This window comes from Prunus avium, chromosome 1 (genome assembly GCF_965620075.1).
Source record: "Prunus avium chromosome 1, drPruAviu1.hap1.1, whole genome shotgun sequence".
NCBI lineage: Eukaryota > Viridiplantae > Streptophyta > Magnoliopsida > Rosales > Rosaceae > Prunus > Prunus avium.
The window spans coordinates 13,035,211-13,055,516 of record NC_142284.1 but is presented as its reverse complement, the minus strand read 5'-3'; the positions used below and the strand labels follow the sequence as shown (position 1 = coordinate 13,055,516).

The 20,306-nt window shown below is 38.1% G+C and overlaps 3 protein-coding genes and 1 pseudogene across 12 annotated transcripts; 2 read left to right on the top strand and 2 right to left on the bottom strand.

Moving 5' to 3' along the window:
• Positions 1-2,828: 2,828 nt before the first annotated feature.
• On the bottom strand, positions 2,829-4,671 carry NIP7;1 (NOD26-like intrinsic protein 7;1). The gene is made up of 5 exons (XM_021950824.2): positions 4,406-4,671; positions 4,019-4,243; positions 3,719-3,913; positions 3,491-3,552; positions 2,829-3,327 (listed from the first exon to the last, which is right to left on the bottom strand). Exons 1-5 carry the CDS (start codon positions 4,595-4,597, stop codon positions 3,099-3,101), a joined length of 903 nt encoding a protein of 300 aa, XP_021806516.1. The 5' UTR covers positions 4,598-4,671; the 3' UTR covers positions 2,829-3,098.
• Positions 4,672-6,725: 2,054 nt separating this feature from the next.
• Positions 6,726-8,516, top strand: LOC110750448 (uncharacterized). Its single transcript, XM_021950788.2, has 2 exons — positions 6,726-7,126; positions 8,069-8,516. The coding sequence occupies exons 1-2, from the start codon at positions 6,726-6,728 to the stop codon at positions 8,514-8,516; spliced, it is 849 nt and encodes a 282-aa protein (XP_021806480.2).
• Positions 8,517-10,083: 1,567 nt separating this feature from the next.
• LOC110750424 (uncharacterized) lies at positions 10,084-15,230 on the top strand. Of its 10 annotated transcripts, XM_021950758.2 has the most exons (6): positions 10,084-10,367; positions 10,473-10,535; positions 11,258-11,321; positions 12,335-12,385; positions 12,614-13,963; positions 14,972-15,230. In XM_021950758.2, exon 5 carries the CDS (start codon positions 12,780-12,782, stop codon positions 13,899-13,901), a length of 1,122 nt encoding a protein of 373 aa, XP_021806450.1. In that variant the 5' UTR covers positions 10,084-10,367; positions 10,473-10,535; positions 11,258-11,321; positions 12,335-12,385; positions 12,614-12,779; the 3' UTR covers positions 13,902-13,963; positions 14,972-15,230. The 10 variants fall into 10 exon arrangements, with proteins under 10 accessions (XP_021806450.1, XP_088103749.1, XP_088103748.1 ...); XM_088247623.1 differs by lacking the exons at positions 11,258-11,321; positions 12,335-12,385 and adding an exon at positions 14,394-14,685; XM_088247622.1 differs by lacking the exons at positions 11,258-11,321; positions 12,335-12,385 and adding an exon at positions 14,072-14,221.
• Positions 15,231-18,384: 3,154 nt separating this feature from the next.
• On the bottom strand, positions 18,385-20,170 carry LOC148297356 (putative aspartic proteinase GIP2 pseudogene; annotated as a pseudogene).
• Positions 20,171-20,306: the final 136 nt, after the last annotated feature.

The window sequence follows — 20,306 nt, the reverse complement described above, 5'->3', positions numbered from 1 at the left end:
ATGTGATGAGTAAGAAGATCGTTTCCACAAAAGATAAAAGACCAAGTTTTTGCTCAACCACTCCTACCCTTGATTTGGACTTGCGCATAAACCTTATTTCTTTTCTCTCTCTTTTATTTTATTTTATAGATATCATAAACCTAATTTTCCTTTTTTTTCAATGGACCTTGGGGTACATTCCAAATTCATACATAACTTTGGTGGATGGTTGTGGATATGTGACCCATCATATATAAAGTTGTGATCAACCAGTGCTTGGGGGACCAACTTTTTAAACGTCAACATTCCATGTATTCATATCGAATATTGGATCATATTGTTTGAGATAACCAAGTTATGGCAGCATCCATTGTCCATTCTCATGGATAATGCATCTATTTTGTCCATTATCATGGATAATGCATCTATTTTTATTTATTTTTCAATTTTCTTATGGAATCATGAAAAATTTATGAATACAATAAGGATTTCACCATCATAACGAAGTGGTATTTTTGTGAGAAAAGATATTCTTCACAAGATGTAACCGTTTAATAAGATTATGTTTTTTTTTCTTCACAATTTATAAAATAAGTGCCCTTATTTTTGTCTGTAAATATGATAAAGTTAAATGAGGTTTATTGTTGATGGTATTGAACTATACTATAAAGATGAAAATAATTTAGGTTTAAAATAAAAGAATAAGACTCAACACACACATCAATGGAATAGCATTCCTAATATATATATAAAAAAACAATTAATCACAACAAAGGCGAACCCCAAAAACAGTGATGAAAGAGCAATCATATCCAACTAGGAAAGAGGAAACAAGGGTTAAATTATGCAGAAGCAGCCATTCCAGGGTGTCTGGAACAGGAAAGTGTTGGCTTTGGCACTTGGAGCTTAATGCTGGTCTTGTATATTATGCCGTTTGTTTGATGAGAAAATCTATGACTGAGCCCAAGTTTCATTTACATTACATAATGGAAGATAGTTTTAATTAGATTAATAAAAATATGAGCACTGAGAGAGACAGAGAGAGAGAGATTTCGACTGATGTGATGTTTATGGTGTTCTCCACGTCAAGGTATGCGTTATTTTAAGTTTGGCTGGAAAATGACCGGGTCTTCAACAATCAAAGCTTCGGCTAGCTCTGTAGCTCAAAGCAACACAAGTGTGTGAGTTCAAATTAATCATGATTTTTTGGTAGTTTAGAAATCAATAATGCTTTTTGTACCCCGTTGCTGACTAACTCTTTAATAAAGATGGACCCTATCAATATATATGAGACCGAACTGCATTAAAGAGGTGGTCAGCAGAAGTAATACAAATAACAACACTATTTAGAAATAAGGGTCAATGGTCTTCAAAATACAATTTCTAGAAGAGATTGGGTTGGAATTTCACTAATTAATGGGGGACTAAAATAATTATAGATAAGATTAAGGGTCGCAATTGTTCTCTTAATTTTGTCAAATGAGATAGAACCCACAAAGTATAATATGATATTTGTAGGATTCATGTGTTATTGTTTAGGTGTTATTCCATGTCAGAGAGGTGGAAAATGATTGAGAAGAATAATGCAGTGCTAATTGGTTAATGCATTAAGGAAGACCCAACCAGAAATTGGTTAATGCATTTAAACTAATAGATGGATATATGCAACATAAAGTGTTCCCATTTTAGGAACCCATCAGCAATATTATATCATCATCTTGTATCCTCTTGATTGGTCACAGAATATCCTCACCATTTCTGTTCATATTGTGCCAACCTCTCTTGTGCTATTGTAACAAAAACTCTAGTTTAGTTCGATCAAGATGCATGGAAGCATACATCCACAAGACAAACAATTAAGGCTGGATTTATTTGGTGATATGAGAGCACGTGTTACTATTGGATTTAACTAGTAAATAATTATTGTCTGAGAATTAAAATATCTAACTCAAAATTAATTGAAAATGCTCATTATCATTTCCATCTTTAATGTTAAATACTCTCAACAGGCCGAGTCTCTTAAACGGTCTCGACGAAGTGACAAGCATCATAATCCAGACATGATATATTTAGTATGCGGCATGGATTTTCAATGTGTCGAAAAAAGCATTAAGGCAAAGTTTAGAAGCATCCTTATTAAATGGATTTAGTCTTGGTTTACACAAACAGGGAGTTGAGGAAACAAATCCAAAACCACTTTGGAGAAAAAGACTATTACCGACCAGTGAATAGGCACTTGTAACTTGTTTGTTAGTGGTAATGAAAATGAAATATTCGCGTTACTGAGCTGGTATAAGAGAAACCTGTTTCATAACAGTGGATATCCAATCCAATGATTGACCCAAAAGCAAAAGGCACTCTAGTTTCTGGGTTAGGTTGGGTTTGGTTTACTCGGAATTACAATTGCAATCCAAAAGCAAAACGAGAACAGGTCTGAGTTGGTCAATTTATTGGCCCAAAGATATCCGAGTTTATGTCCACATCTGTAACTTTAAATTTTATTATTTGCCCCTCCATTTCATGTTGAATGTATGAATCAACAACCTTGAGAGTTGAAAGACACCATGAAGCTTAGTATTAATTATTTTAAGAGTTCAGTCTTTAACCACTCGAGCTACAAATTCCTGGATGGTTCATTATTCTTCTAATTATTTTCATCGTGTGTGCGTGTACCCATCTTATGAATTTTATAATTTTCATTCACATCGAATGCATCAATTTTGTTTTTCACCTGCGATACTTTAAAATTATTTAATAAGTAAATTGGAGTTTATGGCACTTTGCTAATTGGTGTCCATAGCAGTTGGTCAAGGGCCAGCAAGAAAGAACAATATGGTGATCTCAAAAACTTGTTAGACATCAAACTTCATTTTTATTCACTCTCATCCTTTGCAACAAAGAAGTGATGACATCTCCACCTTTTACCAATTCAAAGAAAGTTGGTAAAGTAAGAAACTACCACCAATTATTCTACCGCATCATCAATTTTGTTTTCACTAGTAGCAGTTCTGCTTTTTTGCAAATCTCAGTTGCAGCTGATGTCTTCTCTCAGTTATTGTTGCAATCGAGTCGACAAATTTCCAATTCAATAAAGCATCATTCTTGTGCAGAAAAACAGCCTAAGTTGCTTCATAGGCCAAGGGTTGGCCTAGCAGAAGGATATTGGGAGAGGAAGTGTTGCTGGGACTGCAGGGCTGCAATTGAAGGCGTAGAATTTGAAATAGGCGAGCACCTGCAACAGCTCCAATTGTTGGGCCACAAATATATATCCATAGGTCTTTGAAGTTCCAAGCAACAATTGCAGGCCCCAGTGACCTTGCTGGGTTCATTGACCCTCCTGAAACAGGCCTGCATTAATGCGTATCCATACTCAGTTTTCATGTTTGGAGGAAGTCCAGAGTTCAAATCTCATAGACGACAATTGTTGTATAAAAGGAAAAATGACAAGTGGATTGAGAAATTAAAATTAATGTAGATGCTGCATTTATATTGTTTGTATATATAGACCTACCCTGTGATGAGCACAGAAAGTCCAATGGCAATGCCAACTACAAATCCAGACAAATAGCCAACCTGCAAAAAAATTCCAAATGGTGGACATAAGAGCACCTTATAATTTATAAACTAACAAAGAAGTTGGGTATGAGATTGGACGTTTCGACCTGAAACTCTGATACCATGTTAGATAACAATAAGAACCCTAAGCGAAATAAAAAAAAGATGGAAGTTTTTTCCTTACAGCATGAGCTTGATGTGTCAATGAAGCAGCTAGGAACATAATCATGAAAGTTGCAATAAGCTCAACCCAGAAGGCAGAGGCAGAGCTTTGAAGTGGTCTGGTGGTCATGAGATCTGGTTTTATGCCATAGACAAGCCTCCCAATGTACGTTGCAAGAACAGAACCCATTGTTTGAGCCAATATGTAAACAGGAACCTTTGGAATAATAGGGAACAGGAACAACATTAATCTGCTGCTTAAACACCCTAATTAAATATAATTAGAGCTGAGGATTTCATTAGGGTTGAATGGTTTAAGTACCCTGCACCATGGAAAATGACCTAAGGTTGCAAATGCTACTGTGACAGCTGGGTTGACATGAGCACCAGAAATTGACCCTATGGAGAAAATAACAACTACTACAGTTAAACCTGCTGTGGCTGCATACTCCATAAGACCAACTTCCCCTCTCATCAGCTGTGTGCTTGCTATGATCCCACATACGCAGAACATCAACATAAAAGTCCCCACCATCTCTGCAAAAACCTGCTTAACATGTTTATTAAAGTACAAGGGGTCTTAAAATGTTTTGTTAACCTAAATGTGTAAATGTGTACATGTGTTGTTGCAGCAGTACTTTTTGTTATTGTTAAGAATATTACATCACAAAGCTCATCAAGAAAGTTGAAAGGTTTGATCGTTTCTCACCACGCGAACAAGATTTAGATCCATGTGGAATGGGAAACAGAAGAAGGCTGAGTTGTTCGAGACCTCTCCCTCATCCGACATTGCATTAGAGCCCATTTCTTGATCATCTTTATTAGAATGGTCACTAGTTGATGTGCAGTTTGAAGTTTGAGGAGATGGAACAGAAATTTCATCTTTAGAAAAGGTTTTCATGATCAAGCTACAAACTTATTTGCAGATAAAAATGTTTTGAACCGAGTCTTTATTGGCCTTGAAAAAGCTAGAGGTGCAAAGAACATGTACTCAATAAAGCTGCATTTACAAGGAGAAGTTTGTTGTGCACGCAGTTTTGACTCTTTTAAAGGGCTTTGGAGGTTCGTTTGGAAATAGAAATTTGGGTCTTCAACACAATTCTTGTGTTGCTCTTAAAAAAAAGTGGACTAGTTTGTGCTTGTTACCAATCTCACCTCTAAAAGTTGAACCATTTTTGCCCCAGAATCAACAATTCTGGTTGCTTTCTCTTTTACTTTTCCCCATCAAAATTTTAATACTTTTTCCCAAAAGGAAATGGGAACATCAACCTCTCCAAAATCGACATTTGGGACAACAAGTTTGCTGATAACACGAAACAACTTGGCTATTGGTGATGGGCTTATAAAACCATTTGCAACGCTTTTGTTTTTTGGGTCAATGGAGAAATGTGCTCTTTTTATTTGGGCCAAGGGAAAACTATTTCTTACACAAACAGCTTTCGGCTTTCAGCTTTTCTTTCACATCTCGGATAATAATAAGGCCAACAAACGGCCAGCTTTGTACTTGCCAACTAATGCAAAGGGTAGTGGGGTAATTTGCTAATTTATAATCTTTGTTGTTTGATATTTTGGAAATTGGAATGAAATTACTCTATTGTTCATCTCCCAGTCTCTCCTTTCCAATTTTTTTCTTCTTCATTTGCTAGAAAATTTATGTTATACTTATCTCTTTTTTATTTATTTTATAATTCCTTGGTGCCCAAGCAGGCCAAAAAGGAAAGGAAAAATAAATAAATATAAAGAGACAAGTGTAGGCATTTTGCATTTTAGACATCATATTTTACACATTTGATGACTTATAATATGGAAAAGACATTGGATTTCATTTCAATTGTTGTTGCCTAATTCAAATAGTCACATCCAACACTTGCCGAAATAATATTTGCATTTGATTATGTTTAGTTGAAAGTATTTTTATGGAACTCAATAACTGAAAAAAAGACAGAGATATATTTGTGTTATACTTATCTCCTATTTCTTTCGGTGAAGATCTAATACTTATCTAATGTATTCGAGAATCCTTGGTGCCCAAGCAGGTGGCGAATATATAACCACCCTTCTATTCCTCACTCAAGATCAAGAGAGAGTGTTGAATTTGAATTAGAGGAATATTAGCGATGAAGAAATCAATGTCAGTGCAAGTGTGTTTCACTTTCATCAGGGTTCTGAAAGTCTTGTCTCCTCCTACTCCTCCTCCGTTTCCACTGCTCGTAAGAAGATTCATGGTTTCCAACTCCAATGGGGACAATGACATGGCCAAGAACATCTTTTCCATCTCCCCTATTTCCTACGGTGATCCGTGCCATGATCTGTTTTTCCACGTGAAATCACCAGACAACGTCGTAAGAATGTGTCTCCCACCACCAGAGCCCAGTGATGAACAGCTGGAGCAGTATAACAAGGCCACCATAAACTATCTGAAGCAACTGCTGCCGGTGGCCTGGTCCCACAATTCCCTAACCACCCTCAAGCTCATCTTCAATCTCAACTCTCTCGATGGTCCTGGAGAAAAATATTTTCCGGCAGCCTTCTACGCGGCCGCATCCTGGCTCCACCACAACCACCCCAAAACGCTATTATGCAACATCCCCTCCTTTGCCGGCTCCGGCTCCTTCTACCTCTCGATAGCTCGTTTGTGGGACCTTGTTGAGATTCTCTACGGCCTTCTTCTAGAACAAGGCCAAGAATCTGCGGCGCAGAGGCTCCACCGTGACGCGCACTATAAGTTGTTGCACGACCGGGTTATGGAGGTCTTGGCGGAGCAGTTGAAGTCTGATATTGAAAAATTGAAGCAGCACAGACTGAAGATGGAATTGGAATCTGAAGATAATGATAAACTGCTTCTTGTTAGCCAGGCTGCAGAATGTTGCACTCCCAGCAGCCCTGAACAAGTCCAGGCTACCCGCGCCGTTTTGTTGTTTGAAAGCCTTGGGAGGATTCTTTTCCCGCCATAATCAGATCAATCAGAAGAATGGGAACGGCTTAGGAAGGAGTTTTTGGAGCCCTTGACCGAGTATAGTCGTCAACGCATGCATCTTTATTCCATTCAAAAGCCCTGTGTGGTCAAGAAGTATTTGGAGGAGGTGAAAGCAGGCGGCATCATCATAAAGTCGGATGCATTGCTTCCAAATGATATCCTAAGATATGTAAAAGATAAGGATGTTGGGGAAACAGCTGAGATTCAGTGGAAGGCAATGATGGAGAACATATACCAGGGGGAGGAGAACAAATTTAAGAACTGCTTGGCAGTGTGTAACATCACCTACGCCATGAGCGCAGCACCAGTCGCAGAATTGGCGGCAAGTTTGGGAATTTTGGTGTCTGAATTGAGTGAAGAGCCAGCATGGAAAGGAAAGGTGATCACTCTGGGTCCATTGCCTGATAAGCTGCCGCTGCTGCATTCGATACAAGGCAGTGATCTCAAGTCCAGGTCAGCGGCGAAGCCAGGATTTCATGTGTGTAGGGGCCTTTTACAAATTATAAAGAATCAAAAATTCGAACTCACAATACATACGAAAAATAGTATATATATATCACATATGTCAAGAATCATATTGCTTATTAGTTGCAATCATAATTGTCCTCAACAAAGGGATAGAAAAATACATTCTGAGCAAGAAAAATTGCAAGAGATAGACAAATAGTAGCGATTTAGCAAATATCTTTGAAGCTTTTCCCCTCATTAAAGCCAATAGAAAGAAAAAAAATCAAAGTTTCACAAACTAAAAAAAACCTTAGGTCCCTTCATGCATTCATATCATACATGGAAAAATGTTTTATGTAAAAATATTGACGAAGTATGAAAAATAGTTTTTCAAAATAATTATTTTCTCAAGATAATTTTTGGCGGCTTTTATTCCTTACACATCAAATAAGAAAACTTGATTTTATGGGATTTTAGTATGAAGTATATATTGACTTAATGAGCCATCATTTTTAGCCTAAATCGTATTTTGCACTAAAACCGATTTTTCATATTTTGATTTGGTGGGAATTTGATTTTCTAGTATTTTTATTTGAATCCAAATAAGGGATACTTCCTTATTTACATTGTAAACTTAAGTAAATGGAATAATATAAAAATAAAGGAAAGTAAAAGGACAAAGACATTTACTTAAATGTTGAAAATGGAAATAAGGTAATTTGTACACATGGAGTGCACCACTACCAGCCGAGCAAAGAGGCAATTTGAAGCATCTCCTTGTGCCTTAATAAGTCCACCACAACACATGTAGGTACATATCATAACATAAAGTATTTGAAATAATATACATATAGAAATACATAACAGTATATTACTTTTAAAATATAAAAAAATTGAGTGGGGGTCTATGACCACACTAGTCCCAATGTAGCTCCGCCCCTGGTCCAGGTACGACTTTGTGATCAGCACATGCAGCAACAGGTACCGCGAGGGTGTTGATTTTGATCAGGTGTGTGATTTGATTCTGGAAGTGGCTGTGAATAATAACTTGAAGGCGGAGCAGATGATCAAGAAGGTGTTTGTAATCACCGACTCCGTAAGATTTGGTGGTTGCAGCACATCCTGGAAGACTCTGTATGAGGCAAAACGCAGCAAGTTTAAGGAGCAAGGTTACGGGGATGATGCGATGCCACACATTTTGTTTTGGAATATTTGGGACATAGCGGGGTTTATGCATTATGTAGAAGAACCTCATCCAGGAGTGACCCTCCTGATGGGAAGCTCGAAGACATTGATCAAGTCCTTCTTGGATAATGGTGGGGAAATTGGCCGGCATCAGCTCCTGGAAGCAGCCATTGCCAACAAAGAGTATCAAACTCTCTGTGTGGTCGACTGAACGTAAACTGAGATTGATTGACATCAAGATCAAGATCATCCATTTTTGAGGAATAGGACTTGATGATGTGATAGTTAGTTTTAGTAATCTTTTGATGTTATTTGCTTTATATTTTTGTCTGCCTGTCTTAGCCTAGCCTATGATTAGCTACTAGAATTTGGATTCTGTTTAACAAAATGGTTATCTGGCAACAGAGGCACTGTTTTTTTCAATAAAAATAAAATTAGACCTCTGCACCCATTTTGTGTCGGCACATATTTTCACTCTTTGGAAGCTGATGCTGTGAACGATCTGAGAGCAATCACTCCAACACTTGATCCCAATCCACGCAAGGTTCAGGCTGGGAAGCGCACACTATGCTACCAATGTCATTTCTTTAACTTTGTGTACCTATTTGTCAATGATGATTGTTGTGCTTCATACTGTGTAATATAGACAATGACCGAAAACTAAGGTATGCTGCAGCATTTTGATGTTGATTATAGGGAACTGACTTGCTTGCTTTCTGGTTTCAACTTGACTTGGTCGTCTTGTCTTACAATTTACAAAAGATATTTTTTTGTTACTGCATAATATATTCTTCCCCCTGCCATGTTTTTTGTACAAAAGATGCAGCTTCAGTCATAAAAAGCTACAGTCCTGAGTTGAATTTTTTTTTTTTTTGGGGTCAAAACAGTCCTGAGTTGATTGTACACTCAAATTTAGAAGAATCATACAGTGTTAGGTGATCTATTTTTCAAAACAATTCCGTATGTTTATTTTTCAGAAGATCCATTTTTTTTTTTTTTGTTTGTGCAGTTATATTACGTGAGGAGCTGTCTTAGGCTAGTTTATAGTGCTTGGTTATGACATATACTAAACATCTTCATCATTTTGATATCTTGTATGATGCACGACTATATGGTATTCTGCTTATAATCTTACCAAATCCCATCCAAAATATCTGTGTAATTACTAACTCATGCAAAGAGGTAAACATCTCCTTCAAGCTTTTCTGTGTTGTGTTGGAGCGGTTGACAACTGCTTAATCTATACTTACATCTCTGTATAAAATACTAAGAACTTATTGGTTGAGAAGTGAATAAGGATGTTTTACATACTTGTCACAGCCATTAAATATCAAAATCATCTTGGATTGCATTCACTAAATGATTTTGTGTTTTAACATCTATACATGCATGAACATTCACTATGCCAAAATTTAGCTTTTTATCCGTTGCCTATTTATTCCCAGTTACGGCATCAGTTTTTTATTATTATATATATATAGCGATGCTTTAGGAGGCTATCATGTAATAACCCGAACTTAAATTAATATTTAATTATTAATTTATTCAAATAAAAGATAATTTTACTCTGAGAATATTTTAATGGTTTAAAAGTTGACTTTTTATTCGGGAAGAAATTTGAGAATTTCTGTTGTACTGTTGCATAGAGCACGTCGAGATGAGTCCATAGACATGTAGTTGGCTCAAATCGGAGTTGTAACGAAGAAGTTACGATCAAAAGAAGATCAGTGGCACAATCGTAATTTTTACGAAGTCAGTTTTTAAAAACCACACCTCTCTCTCTCTCCTCCCTCCTGCGCAGCCTCTCTCTCTCCCCTCTGTTCAGCCAGCTGCGACGGCAGCAGCTTCCGGCAACAATTCCGGCTATATCCGGCCGTCTCCTGCCACGAAATTTGTCCCATTCTCTTCGTTTTTCACCCCTCTACACATCTATACCATTTTCCAGCCCCAAATCTAAGAAAAATTAAGCCAAAATTCAAGCCAAACTCAGCCCAAAATCGGGCAGCTTCAAACAGTGGCTGTTCGTGGTCTTTTCGGGCCAATTCCGGCGTCCACAGCTCAGGTAATTACTCTCAAAATACTCTCCTACATTCCCTTTGTGTTATCCCTCGAAATCCCAACGTTAATCCATTCCAATTTCTTTCATTTTGAAACTTAAAATTTCTAGGTTTTCAAGAGACAGAAAGCTTCGTTCGAGGGCTTTAAAGGTGGAATTGATCGTCGAGCCAAGGTATAAAGTTGCTCCCCTTGATGTGCTTAATCTGTAGGTATGATTATTGGCCAGCGGTTTGGAGTTTTCCGATCGCCGGAAAATTACTCAATACACCCACCGGCGGTGGCGGCGCGTGGTGGCGCGTCGGATGAGTGTCAAGGTTGGGTTTTTATCCTAGAATGTTCCTCACGTCGTCCCGAGCACGACGGTATGCTCGGATTTCAATTTGGTTATTGTTTGGTCATCGATCGGATATCGCATATTAGGCGTTATCTGGGTTCGATATGTTCGGACCTTTGGATCGACTTCATTTTCAAATATGTTAATCTAGACACCTCTAGGATCGTGTAGAAATTCGCGGATCGTGAGCCCCGAATACTCTAATTCATTAATTCAAAGTTTATGATAAACGATAACCGTCCGATCGTGAGCGATCCAAACGTTCGATTCGGAACAAACTTTCAAGACATATTTAGTAAAGTGTGTTGAACCTATAGGAACTCTCGGATTGGTAATTGGAGGTCATGGACCCCACGGGGTACCGGGTTGACCATTTTGAGAAATTAATCGCTTATTGAACCTCGGGTCTTTTCAGACCATTCCACCTGAAATGTGGAAAATGGGCCTAGGAACCTTCATAAACATTGTACACGCACTTTTGAGGCCAGGGGTCAGGGTTTTGATTAAATATCTATAGTTGAGCTATGTTACTAATTAAATGTCTTTAATTGTTGAAATAGGTGCACGAACTTCATTAAACCCATAGGAAGGACTCTCAAAGGGTCAAGCTAGCTCGGAAACTTAGTGAGTGGATTTTTGTTTTATAAATGGATTTTATGCAATTAAAGTTTCATGAATTGATCTTGAATGATTTACTTATAATTATTACTTTCCATGCATAAATATTCGAATTCAAATATTTTGATTAAATTCTATTTATGTTTATTTATGAATGACTTGGAAAATAGGAAAGGAAATAATAACAGGATATAAGGATTTAATGAAAAATAAAATTATAATTTTTCCAAGAAAGGTTTTTAAACCACCATAGATACCCAAAAATGTGGCATTCGGATAATTTGTTGCCTTCAGTTATAATGATGTCCACGGTCATCCTAGTTGTCTTCGGTTGAGTCAGCGCGCATTTGACATTTGCCCCACGAGTCTTGGGGATATCCGGACCGTGAGGAGTGAGGATGCGGCTTAGGATCACCAAGTGTCCCCTTAGTCTTGCGAGGAATGCGGCTCCGGTAGACTCTATGTTACTGAGGCCTGTGAGGATGTGTCACACTACGTGACACAAGGAATTGACGTTATAATGTGGGAATTAAACAGAAAATCATGGAATTGACGGATTTATTATGGGTACACCTAGGTGGAGGAAATTATTTCTTTACAATGCTTTCAAAGGGTTTTGATGATTCGATTGAGTGCATGATTAATAATATGTATATAAATATGCATGTCTTGAATTCTTGTACGAATATAGAAAAGGAATATAATCAAATTTTCTAACTGTTTTAACAGTGGGGTTAGTATGTTAATACTTTATTTTTCAAAATTTTATTTTTGTCCACTCACACTTTTAAATGTTTTGCGCCCCCAAGGCGGCTGTCACTCTTCATTCCTCCTTTTTCTTTATGTAGAATATTCTGCTGTGACCTTGTTATTTCACTGTAAATTACTAAATTAGGTTGCTATGAAATTGCCATAGGATTTCTGTAAGGTCTTGAGGTCATAAAGTTTTGATGTTTGGTTGCATGAATCCTATTATTGAGCATGCTGAACGGTTGGGTTATAAATTGTTTTTCGTGTAGGTGTAAATTTTTGGGAAACAAGTATTTACAGAGGAGACTGTCGAATTTTTGGTAGAAGTCAAACCCTAAAGAAACTTTGGATTTCTTTATAATGGCAATTTGGTCAAGTGTGTTCGGCACTTGCCAGGTGTCGGACACGCACAGGGTTCGGCGCAGATTCCAAAGTGGAATTTGGGTTGGGTCCTGTCAATTTGATATCAAAGCATTAGGTTTAAATTCATGTAGACTTCGCACCTTGTGTGCATTCCTGTTTTGATGAATTCATGTTTCTTGTGACAGAATCATGGGCCCAAAGCGTGGTGGTACTCATATAGGGACTCGTTAGTCGTCCCGACTTCAGGGACATGATCTCCCTCCTGAGCCGGAGAACTATCCGATTCCGGGTCCGGCACTGGAACAGGTTGAACAGTCTTTCGTAGGAGGTCAGATAGGGGCAGCACCGGTGATGGCTACTCCACCAATTGATCCCAACTTTCAGCATACACTCGAGTTGTTAACTCAGCCGCTGTCTCGAACTGAACATACCAGAGATGCGTCCTTGACATATGCGGACCAGGCTAGAAGGATAGGGGCCGTGGAATTTAATGGTGATGGTGATCCCGCCATGGCTGAAGAATGGATAGAAAAGATGGAAAGAATTATGGATGTAATGGACATTCCACAGGAGCGCAGAGTAGTGTTGGCTACCTTCTTCCTTTCTAGAAATGCAAGTTATTGGTGGGAATCAGTGAGAAGACAGTACCATGACCCATCAACCATCACATGGCAAGTTTTTCGTACAACATTTGATGAGCAGTTCTATCCTTTGGCTTATCAAAATATGAAGATGGAGGAGTTTCTTCAGCTTGAACAGGGCAGTATGACGGTGCTAGAGTATGAAAAGAAATTTAATGAACTATCCAAGTATTGCACACCATTGGTAGCAGACGAGAGGAAGGAATGTCAGTTGTTTACTAGGGGTTTAAAGGCATCCATCCGTGACATCGTGGTGGGACAGTGTCTAGTAAACTTTGGTGATTTGGTTACATCTGCTTCATTGATTGAGAGCAATCAGATGATGGTGCGGGGACGAGGTGATTCCCGCCGGCGTCAGTACGATAAGGGTGGTCCCAGTCAGGGATCATCCAAAAGGGGTAGTTTCAATTCTGGATCGTCTAGTGGCCGTAGTTATGGAGGTTTTCGAGCTGGAGTCAATTCCAGTGGTGGATCTAATAAGAGTGGTAGTTCTGGACCCCGTTCCAGAGATGATAGAGCTAGAAGCTCAGGGACACAATTGCAAACGGTTTATAGTGGAAGGAATCGCCCCCGGTGTGCCTTGTGCAACAGATTTCATACTGGGCCTTGTCAACTAGGTGCCTCTGGGTGCTATCATTGTGGACAGACAGGGCATTTTCGGCGGGAGTGCCCGATGCTACTACAAGGTAGAGAAATCATTGCTGGGCCAACCCAGGGGAGTGGAGTACAGAGTCGAGTGCCAGGTACATCTCAGTTTGGGGGAGCCTCATCTAGCAGTGGGGCCCAGACTAGCTCGACTAGCAGAGGGGACGCGGTGGATGTTCCAGAGTGACTGGCAGGGTGTACAATATGACTCAGTAGGAGGCACATGCATCACCAGACGTCAACTTATAGGTATGTTACCGGTTTTTAGAATTTCTGCACGTATTTTGATCTTCCCTGGGGCCACACATTCTTTTATTGCACATAGTTTTGCTCATAATGTGAATGTGAGACTCACAGCCCTACGTGAGGAGCTTGCTATTTCTGTACCCACGGGGGATGTTTTTATGGTTGGTACGGTGTATAGGAATAGTTCAGTTTTGGTAGGCGATGTGTTCTTGGAGGCGGACTTAATCCCTTTGGATATTATGGATTTGGACGTCATTCTGGGTATGACTTGAATGATTTACTTATGATTTTTACTTTCCATGCATAAATATTCGAATTCAAATATTTTGATTAAATTATGTCTATGTTTATTTATGAATGGCTTAGAAAGTAGGAAAGGAAATAATAACAGGATATAAGGATTTAATGAAAAATAGAATTATAATTTTTTCAGGAAAGGTTTTTAAACCACCATGGGTACCCAAAAATGTTGCATTCGGATAATTTGTTGCCTTCAGTTATAATGATGTCCACGAACATCCTAGTTGCCTTCGGTTGAGTCAACGCACATTTGATATTTGCCCCGTGAGTCTTAGGGATATCCGGACCTTGAGGCGAGAGGATGCGGCTCAGGATTACCAAGTGTCCCCTGAGTCTTGCGAGGAATGCGGCTCAGGTCGACTCTGTGTTACTGAGGCCTGCGAGGATGTGTCACACTACGTGACACAAGGAATTGACGGTATAATGTGAGAATTAAACAGAAAATCATGGAATTGACAGATTTATTATGGGTACACCTAGGTGGAGGAAATTATTTCTCTACAATGCTTTCAAAAGGTTCTGATGATTCGATTGAATGCATGATTAATAATATGTATATAAATATGCATGTCTTGAATTCTTGTAGGAATATAGAAAAGGAATATAATCGAATTTTCTAAATGTTTTAACAGTGGGGTTAGTATGTTAATACTTTATTTTCCAAAACTTTATTTTTGTCAACTCACACTTTTAAATGTTTTGCTCCCCCAGGCAGTAGTCGCGTACTCGAGCACCACCACAAAGCAGTCGTCGCTCTACATTCCTCCTTTTTCTTTATGCAGGATATTCTGCCGTGACCTTGTTATTTCATTATAAATTAATGAATTAGGTTGCTTTGAAATTGCCCTAGGATTTCTGTAAGGCCCGAGTCCATAAAGTTTTGATGTTTGGTTGCATGAATCCTATTATTGTGCATGCTGAACGGTTGGGTTATAAATTGTTTTTCGTGCATGTGTAAATTTTTGGGAAACGAGTATTTACAGGGGAGACTGCCGAATTTTCAACATAAGTCAAACCCTAAAGAAATTTTGGATTTCATTAGAAGGGCAATTTGGTCAAGTGTGTTCGGCACCTGGCAAGTGTTGGCCACGCACAAAATTCAGCGCAGATTCCAAAATGGAATTTGGATTGGGTCCTGTCATATCATGTGTCCAATGAAGGTTGACCTATGTTGCCTAAAGTTCCAATGACATCAGTCGCGAAGAAAATGTCGATGCTACATATACCTTATAATATCACTTTTTCACTTAAGCCTTGATGCCTTTTCTGGTTATAGGCATCAATTTTTGTGATTGTTTTACTTATTATTAATTTTTTTGCAAAGCTTTGAAGTTGTCATAACCATAAGACTTCACTTGTGTAGAGACAAGTGTAAGGCATTTTGCGTTTTAGACATCATATTTTACATATTTGTTGACTTATAATATGGAAAAGACATTGGATTTCATTTCATTTGTTGTTGCCTTTGCACAATCCCAAATAAATAAAAAGCATTTCTAATTCAAATAGTCATATCCAACACTTCCTGAAATAATGAGGCACTCATCATAACATTTTATACTCCTCACAACATCACATACTAAAAAGTTAGAGTAACAAGTAAACCCAACACAAATTTTCTAGCCCCACATACATTTGATTGAAAATTCATACTCGTCCATACATTTTCTTCCAAGGGGCAGCTCATCTTCAGACACTTGTCCATACCTCTGCATCAAAATGAAATTTGTAAAAATGACAACCGTGTTAAAATATGAAATCTAATATGAGAATATTTGTTTGTGGGAATTTTCTGTGTATTCTCCTCCTTGTAGGAGGTCATATTTATAATACAACGAAACCTGAATGGGCAAGTAAATAATAAATTCCTAAATCTATTTACAGTAGGAAATCAGGAATTAAAGTAAATCAATTACAATTATAATAGGAATTCTTGATGTTTAAGGAAAGTAAGTTAATAGTCCACAAGTCAATCCAACAAACCCCGGAGAGTTATATAGTAAAACAAGTTTGAAGTCAATACCTGACTTTGAACAAGATAACAATTTCATAACAAAAACAAGTAATCAACCAAGAACCTCAGTAAAACTTGAAAAAGGAAGAACAAAAAACATTCAGAAATACAAATGAACCACGATCAAATTCCTGAGGAACTGTTTTTTTCAATAAAAAAAAATTAGACCAACTGTAATTCCCTGGCTTCTCATTCAATTTGACAAACAAAATATCTTCGTATAATATAAGCCAAAACATTAAATTCAATATATTTCTTATAAATATGATGGCCACAAGTCCAAAGATTGATATATGGCATTAACAGGTCCTCAGTGCTCCGTGGGAATTCCTTAACCTCTCAACGTGATTCTTCCTTCTTCTTCTTCTTTTTTTTTTTTTCTTCTAGTGCTTCTCGCCTTTGCCACAAATAAAGATGACTGCCATGCTGACAACACGATCACAAGTTCTTGGTAGTTTTTCAATCAACCCGAGATTTCCTTATATCTACAAGAGTTCCCACAGAGAAGATGAGGGAATGAAGATGGCTGAGGGGGAAGAGCGAGAGAGAGGGGTTGAAGATGGCTGAGGGGAAGTGCGAGAGTAGGATTAGTTGTCTCTCGTGCATAAATTATATGAGCATCGAAATAATTCTATCGAACATATATATACCCGATTGAATTATGTAACAATGGAACTGCACTGGGTTGAACTTCAAGTCCTTGTTGGGGGAATGATCACAAAATTGAAGAATAGGATGGAAATATAAAGTAAGGCATAGAGTGTTTGGAAAACAGAGAATTATACAAACTGATTTTATTAACTTCTTCAATACATTTACACCTTTACATAACAAGACACACTCTTGAATTAATTCCAAGAGATACATATACAACTTTTGATATCTAAAAGATACAACTTCTCATATGGTCAAGAGATACAACTCTTCATAAGAAACCTGTAAGAAAATATACAACTAATAATTTTATTTTCTAAATTTAAACTGTAGATAATGCATTACTTTTAACAGTCCTATTGAGTTGTTTGGTAAAGCACTAGACTGGATTGGACTTCAGTCCAGTCCATTGTTTGGGACAAGGCCACAATGGACATCATTGGATTTTTTTTTTTTTTTAAATTTATAAATTTTAAAATAAATTTACTGTTTATTAGATTATTTAATATCATAAAAAATAAATAAAAAATGCATCAAATTACAGAACCAATATTTAAATTTAAAAAATTCAAAAACCCAGAAAATGAAAAAATATTCACAATTAATTTAAAAAGTAAGTCAAATATGTAGAAAAGATCAGTGAATGATCTTAAAAGAGGAGCGGCTATCTTCAAGTTTATGTCAAATGTAGGCACTTGATATCATCCTTGAACATAGGAAAGTAGAGAAACAATATGGATCTAGCAGAACAGCAAACAGACATGATGCTACAAATATCTTCTTCCACTTTTGAAGGAAAGGGCCCTCGATTCCGAGTTTAGGCACAAAACCTAGAAAATGAAAAGAAAAAAATTATGGTCCCAGATCTCCTTTCCCCTCCTCCTCAAACCCACCATTGCCTTCCATTTTTCTTGTTCCTATTTCCAAGAGAGAGAGCGAGATAGATTGAAGTGAGAAGATTGGTTGAAAGAGAGAAAAGAAGAAGAAAGGGGGCTCGACCAAAAAAATAGAGAGAAAAGAAGAACTTGAGAAGAGGCAGGCTCGTCAACAGAAGAGAGAAGAGGCGGGCTGGCTCTCTGGAAAAGACTCGGATTCTAAACCCACATCTGGGCTTGGGTTCTGGAGCCATAGTTATTTGGGACATGGATCCCATGTCCATATATATATATATCCAGTCCGAGACAAACTTAAGCTCACCAAACAATGGTTAGGACCCATGTCCATTTTAATTGAAAACATTCAGTCCAATTCAGCCCACCAAACAAGGCCGTAAACTGAGACTCGAGACTAGAATTTTAGAGGAAGGATTCATGAATGTTCGTATTCAAAAGCAATTGTTAAACACGTAACATACAAAAAAAAAAACATATGAATAAGGAAAAACAAAAACAAAAAGTAAAGCGCATGCATGGACAGCTAGCCGCTGGCCACTAGCAAGGAAATGTTCTCTTTGTCTCTAAGCATTAGATGTGAAGTTGAAGTTAGCGCAGGTTGTCTGTCCTGACGAGAGCAAGGAGCTGAACCCAAGCCTAGAAGCAGCCAAATCGAACTGCAAAAAGTTCTCCTCCAGTTGATGCCCTCCGATCACAATGGCAGTTCTAGGGTTACTTGGGCTCAACCCTGCATCCACAAACCCTAAACACAACACATCTTTGCTCACTTGCACCATCGAATTTGTTGCAAGTACCCTCCAGTACACACTCTCGCTCTGCAACACAAAATCAACGTTAGGCACAACCGGCCTGACACGTGTCTTCCTGATATGCGTTGAGTTGAAGCATGCTCCAAAGGGTTCTACAGCTGCCACTCTAGGCACGTGAGCAGGGAATTCCTTCACAAATGCATCAACAAAAGCGTTGTAGATTGTGTTCTCCAGCACAGTGTAAGGATTGACGGTGCTGATTTTTGTGCCGCCGTAGCCATATTGGTCAAAGATTAGCAACGAAGTATTAAACGACACAGTTTTGCCGTTAATTTTGATTGACTTTACGTTGATGAAATACTCTGCAGAAGGGTCTGCCACGTAGCCAGGGGCCGTGCTGAAAGGGTTGAGGAGCAACGGGGTGTAAACAAGTGACTTGGACACATCAATCCCCGGAAGCAAAACGTAAGGCCAGTAACCTAAGAAAACGGCACCGTTTGAGCTTGTGGAGGAGCTCAAGCAAATGGCAAACTTTCTCTGGTGAGCAAAAGAAAATTAGGCTGTGAGGAGGTGGTGATGGTGTGAAAGATCACTAGTGAGCAAAAGAGAATTAGGCTGTGAATAGCTGAGGAAGTATTGTTCTCTAATTGATTGCTAATCAGCGGTGGAGGTAGCTGATGGTTGAAGAAGTGGGAGGAGGGCTTGCCAATTTATACCTGTTTCAAATATTTTAATACTGAGGGGTTTTTTTCTCTGTGTGTATGGGGTTTTAGGAGATAAAAGTTTTGTTTGACTTTTTATCTTCCTGAAATAATGGTTCTAATATTGTTCACACGCAGCAAATAGTCAAGGTTATGTGACTGGACTCTGTCTTATATTTGCAGCTGTGAGAGTTGTCGGTGCAGTGCTGGCCACTCACCCTTGGGGTGTAAATTAATGGGGGCAGAGAGCAGAGGCTTAAATTTCCCAGCTGAAGCTATGTTTAATTTCTGATGATCCAGCTCAACCCACGCTAGTCTTTGTCTCTTCTTCTGACTTTGAATTTCATTTTAATATCACTCTCCACGTTTCAAGAGCTATATTTATACTGCAGTTTGGATTAGATTACTAATGATTATTAATTAACAAAGGGACAAAGAACATGAAATTCAAAGATTAAGAGACAAAAACTAGCGTAGGGTGTTCATCAGGTTTACTTTCGCACGAAATAACTCAATGATCGATGAGTAATATCAATGGCAGAATCTGGATTTTTTAAAATCTCTATAAGATATCAAAAAATTGATTATAATATATTTTTTTAATTTTATAATTGTTTACAATGGATTCTCATCTTTTGCATGCAATGCATTTTTTTTTAAATTTTTTTATACAGAAGATATTATACTCTAATTTAATCTAAACTACAAAGAGGGAATTCGAACTCAAGGCAAAATGGGAAGCACATCCGCTCTAATCAACTTGGCCAAGCCTATGTCTACGAAACATGCATGCCATGCATTGCCCAACATAAATATACGATTAATCTCAAAAAAAATATTCCTTGACCTAATCTAAGACCAAATGCATCATTAGCAAATGTTGGTGCTGCCGTCACCATTTAATGGGTAGCCATTGCCCATTGTTGGCATGAGTTAGAGAATATAGTTGTATCGTCGACATGTGTGGGCACGTTAGCATGTTTGGAGGCAGATAGTTAGCATGTGTTAGGCATGATTTAGGCCACTAGTTCATAT

Bases quoted from the DNA above. Each gene is read 5' to 3' on its own strand.
- LOC110750448 (XM_021950788.2), top strand. From the start codon at position 6,726: ATGCATCTTTATTCCATTCAAAAGCCCTGTGTGGTCAAGAAGTATTTG. The intron at 7,127-8,068 runs GTCAGCGGCGAA...CCCCTGGTCCAG, and splicing joins GGCAGTGATCTCAAGTCCAG to GTACGACTTTGTGATCAGCA.
- LOC110750424 (XM_088247617.1), top strand. From the start codon at position 12,780: ATGGCTACTCCACCAATTGATCCCAACTTTCAGCATACACTCGAGTTG.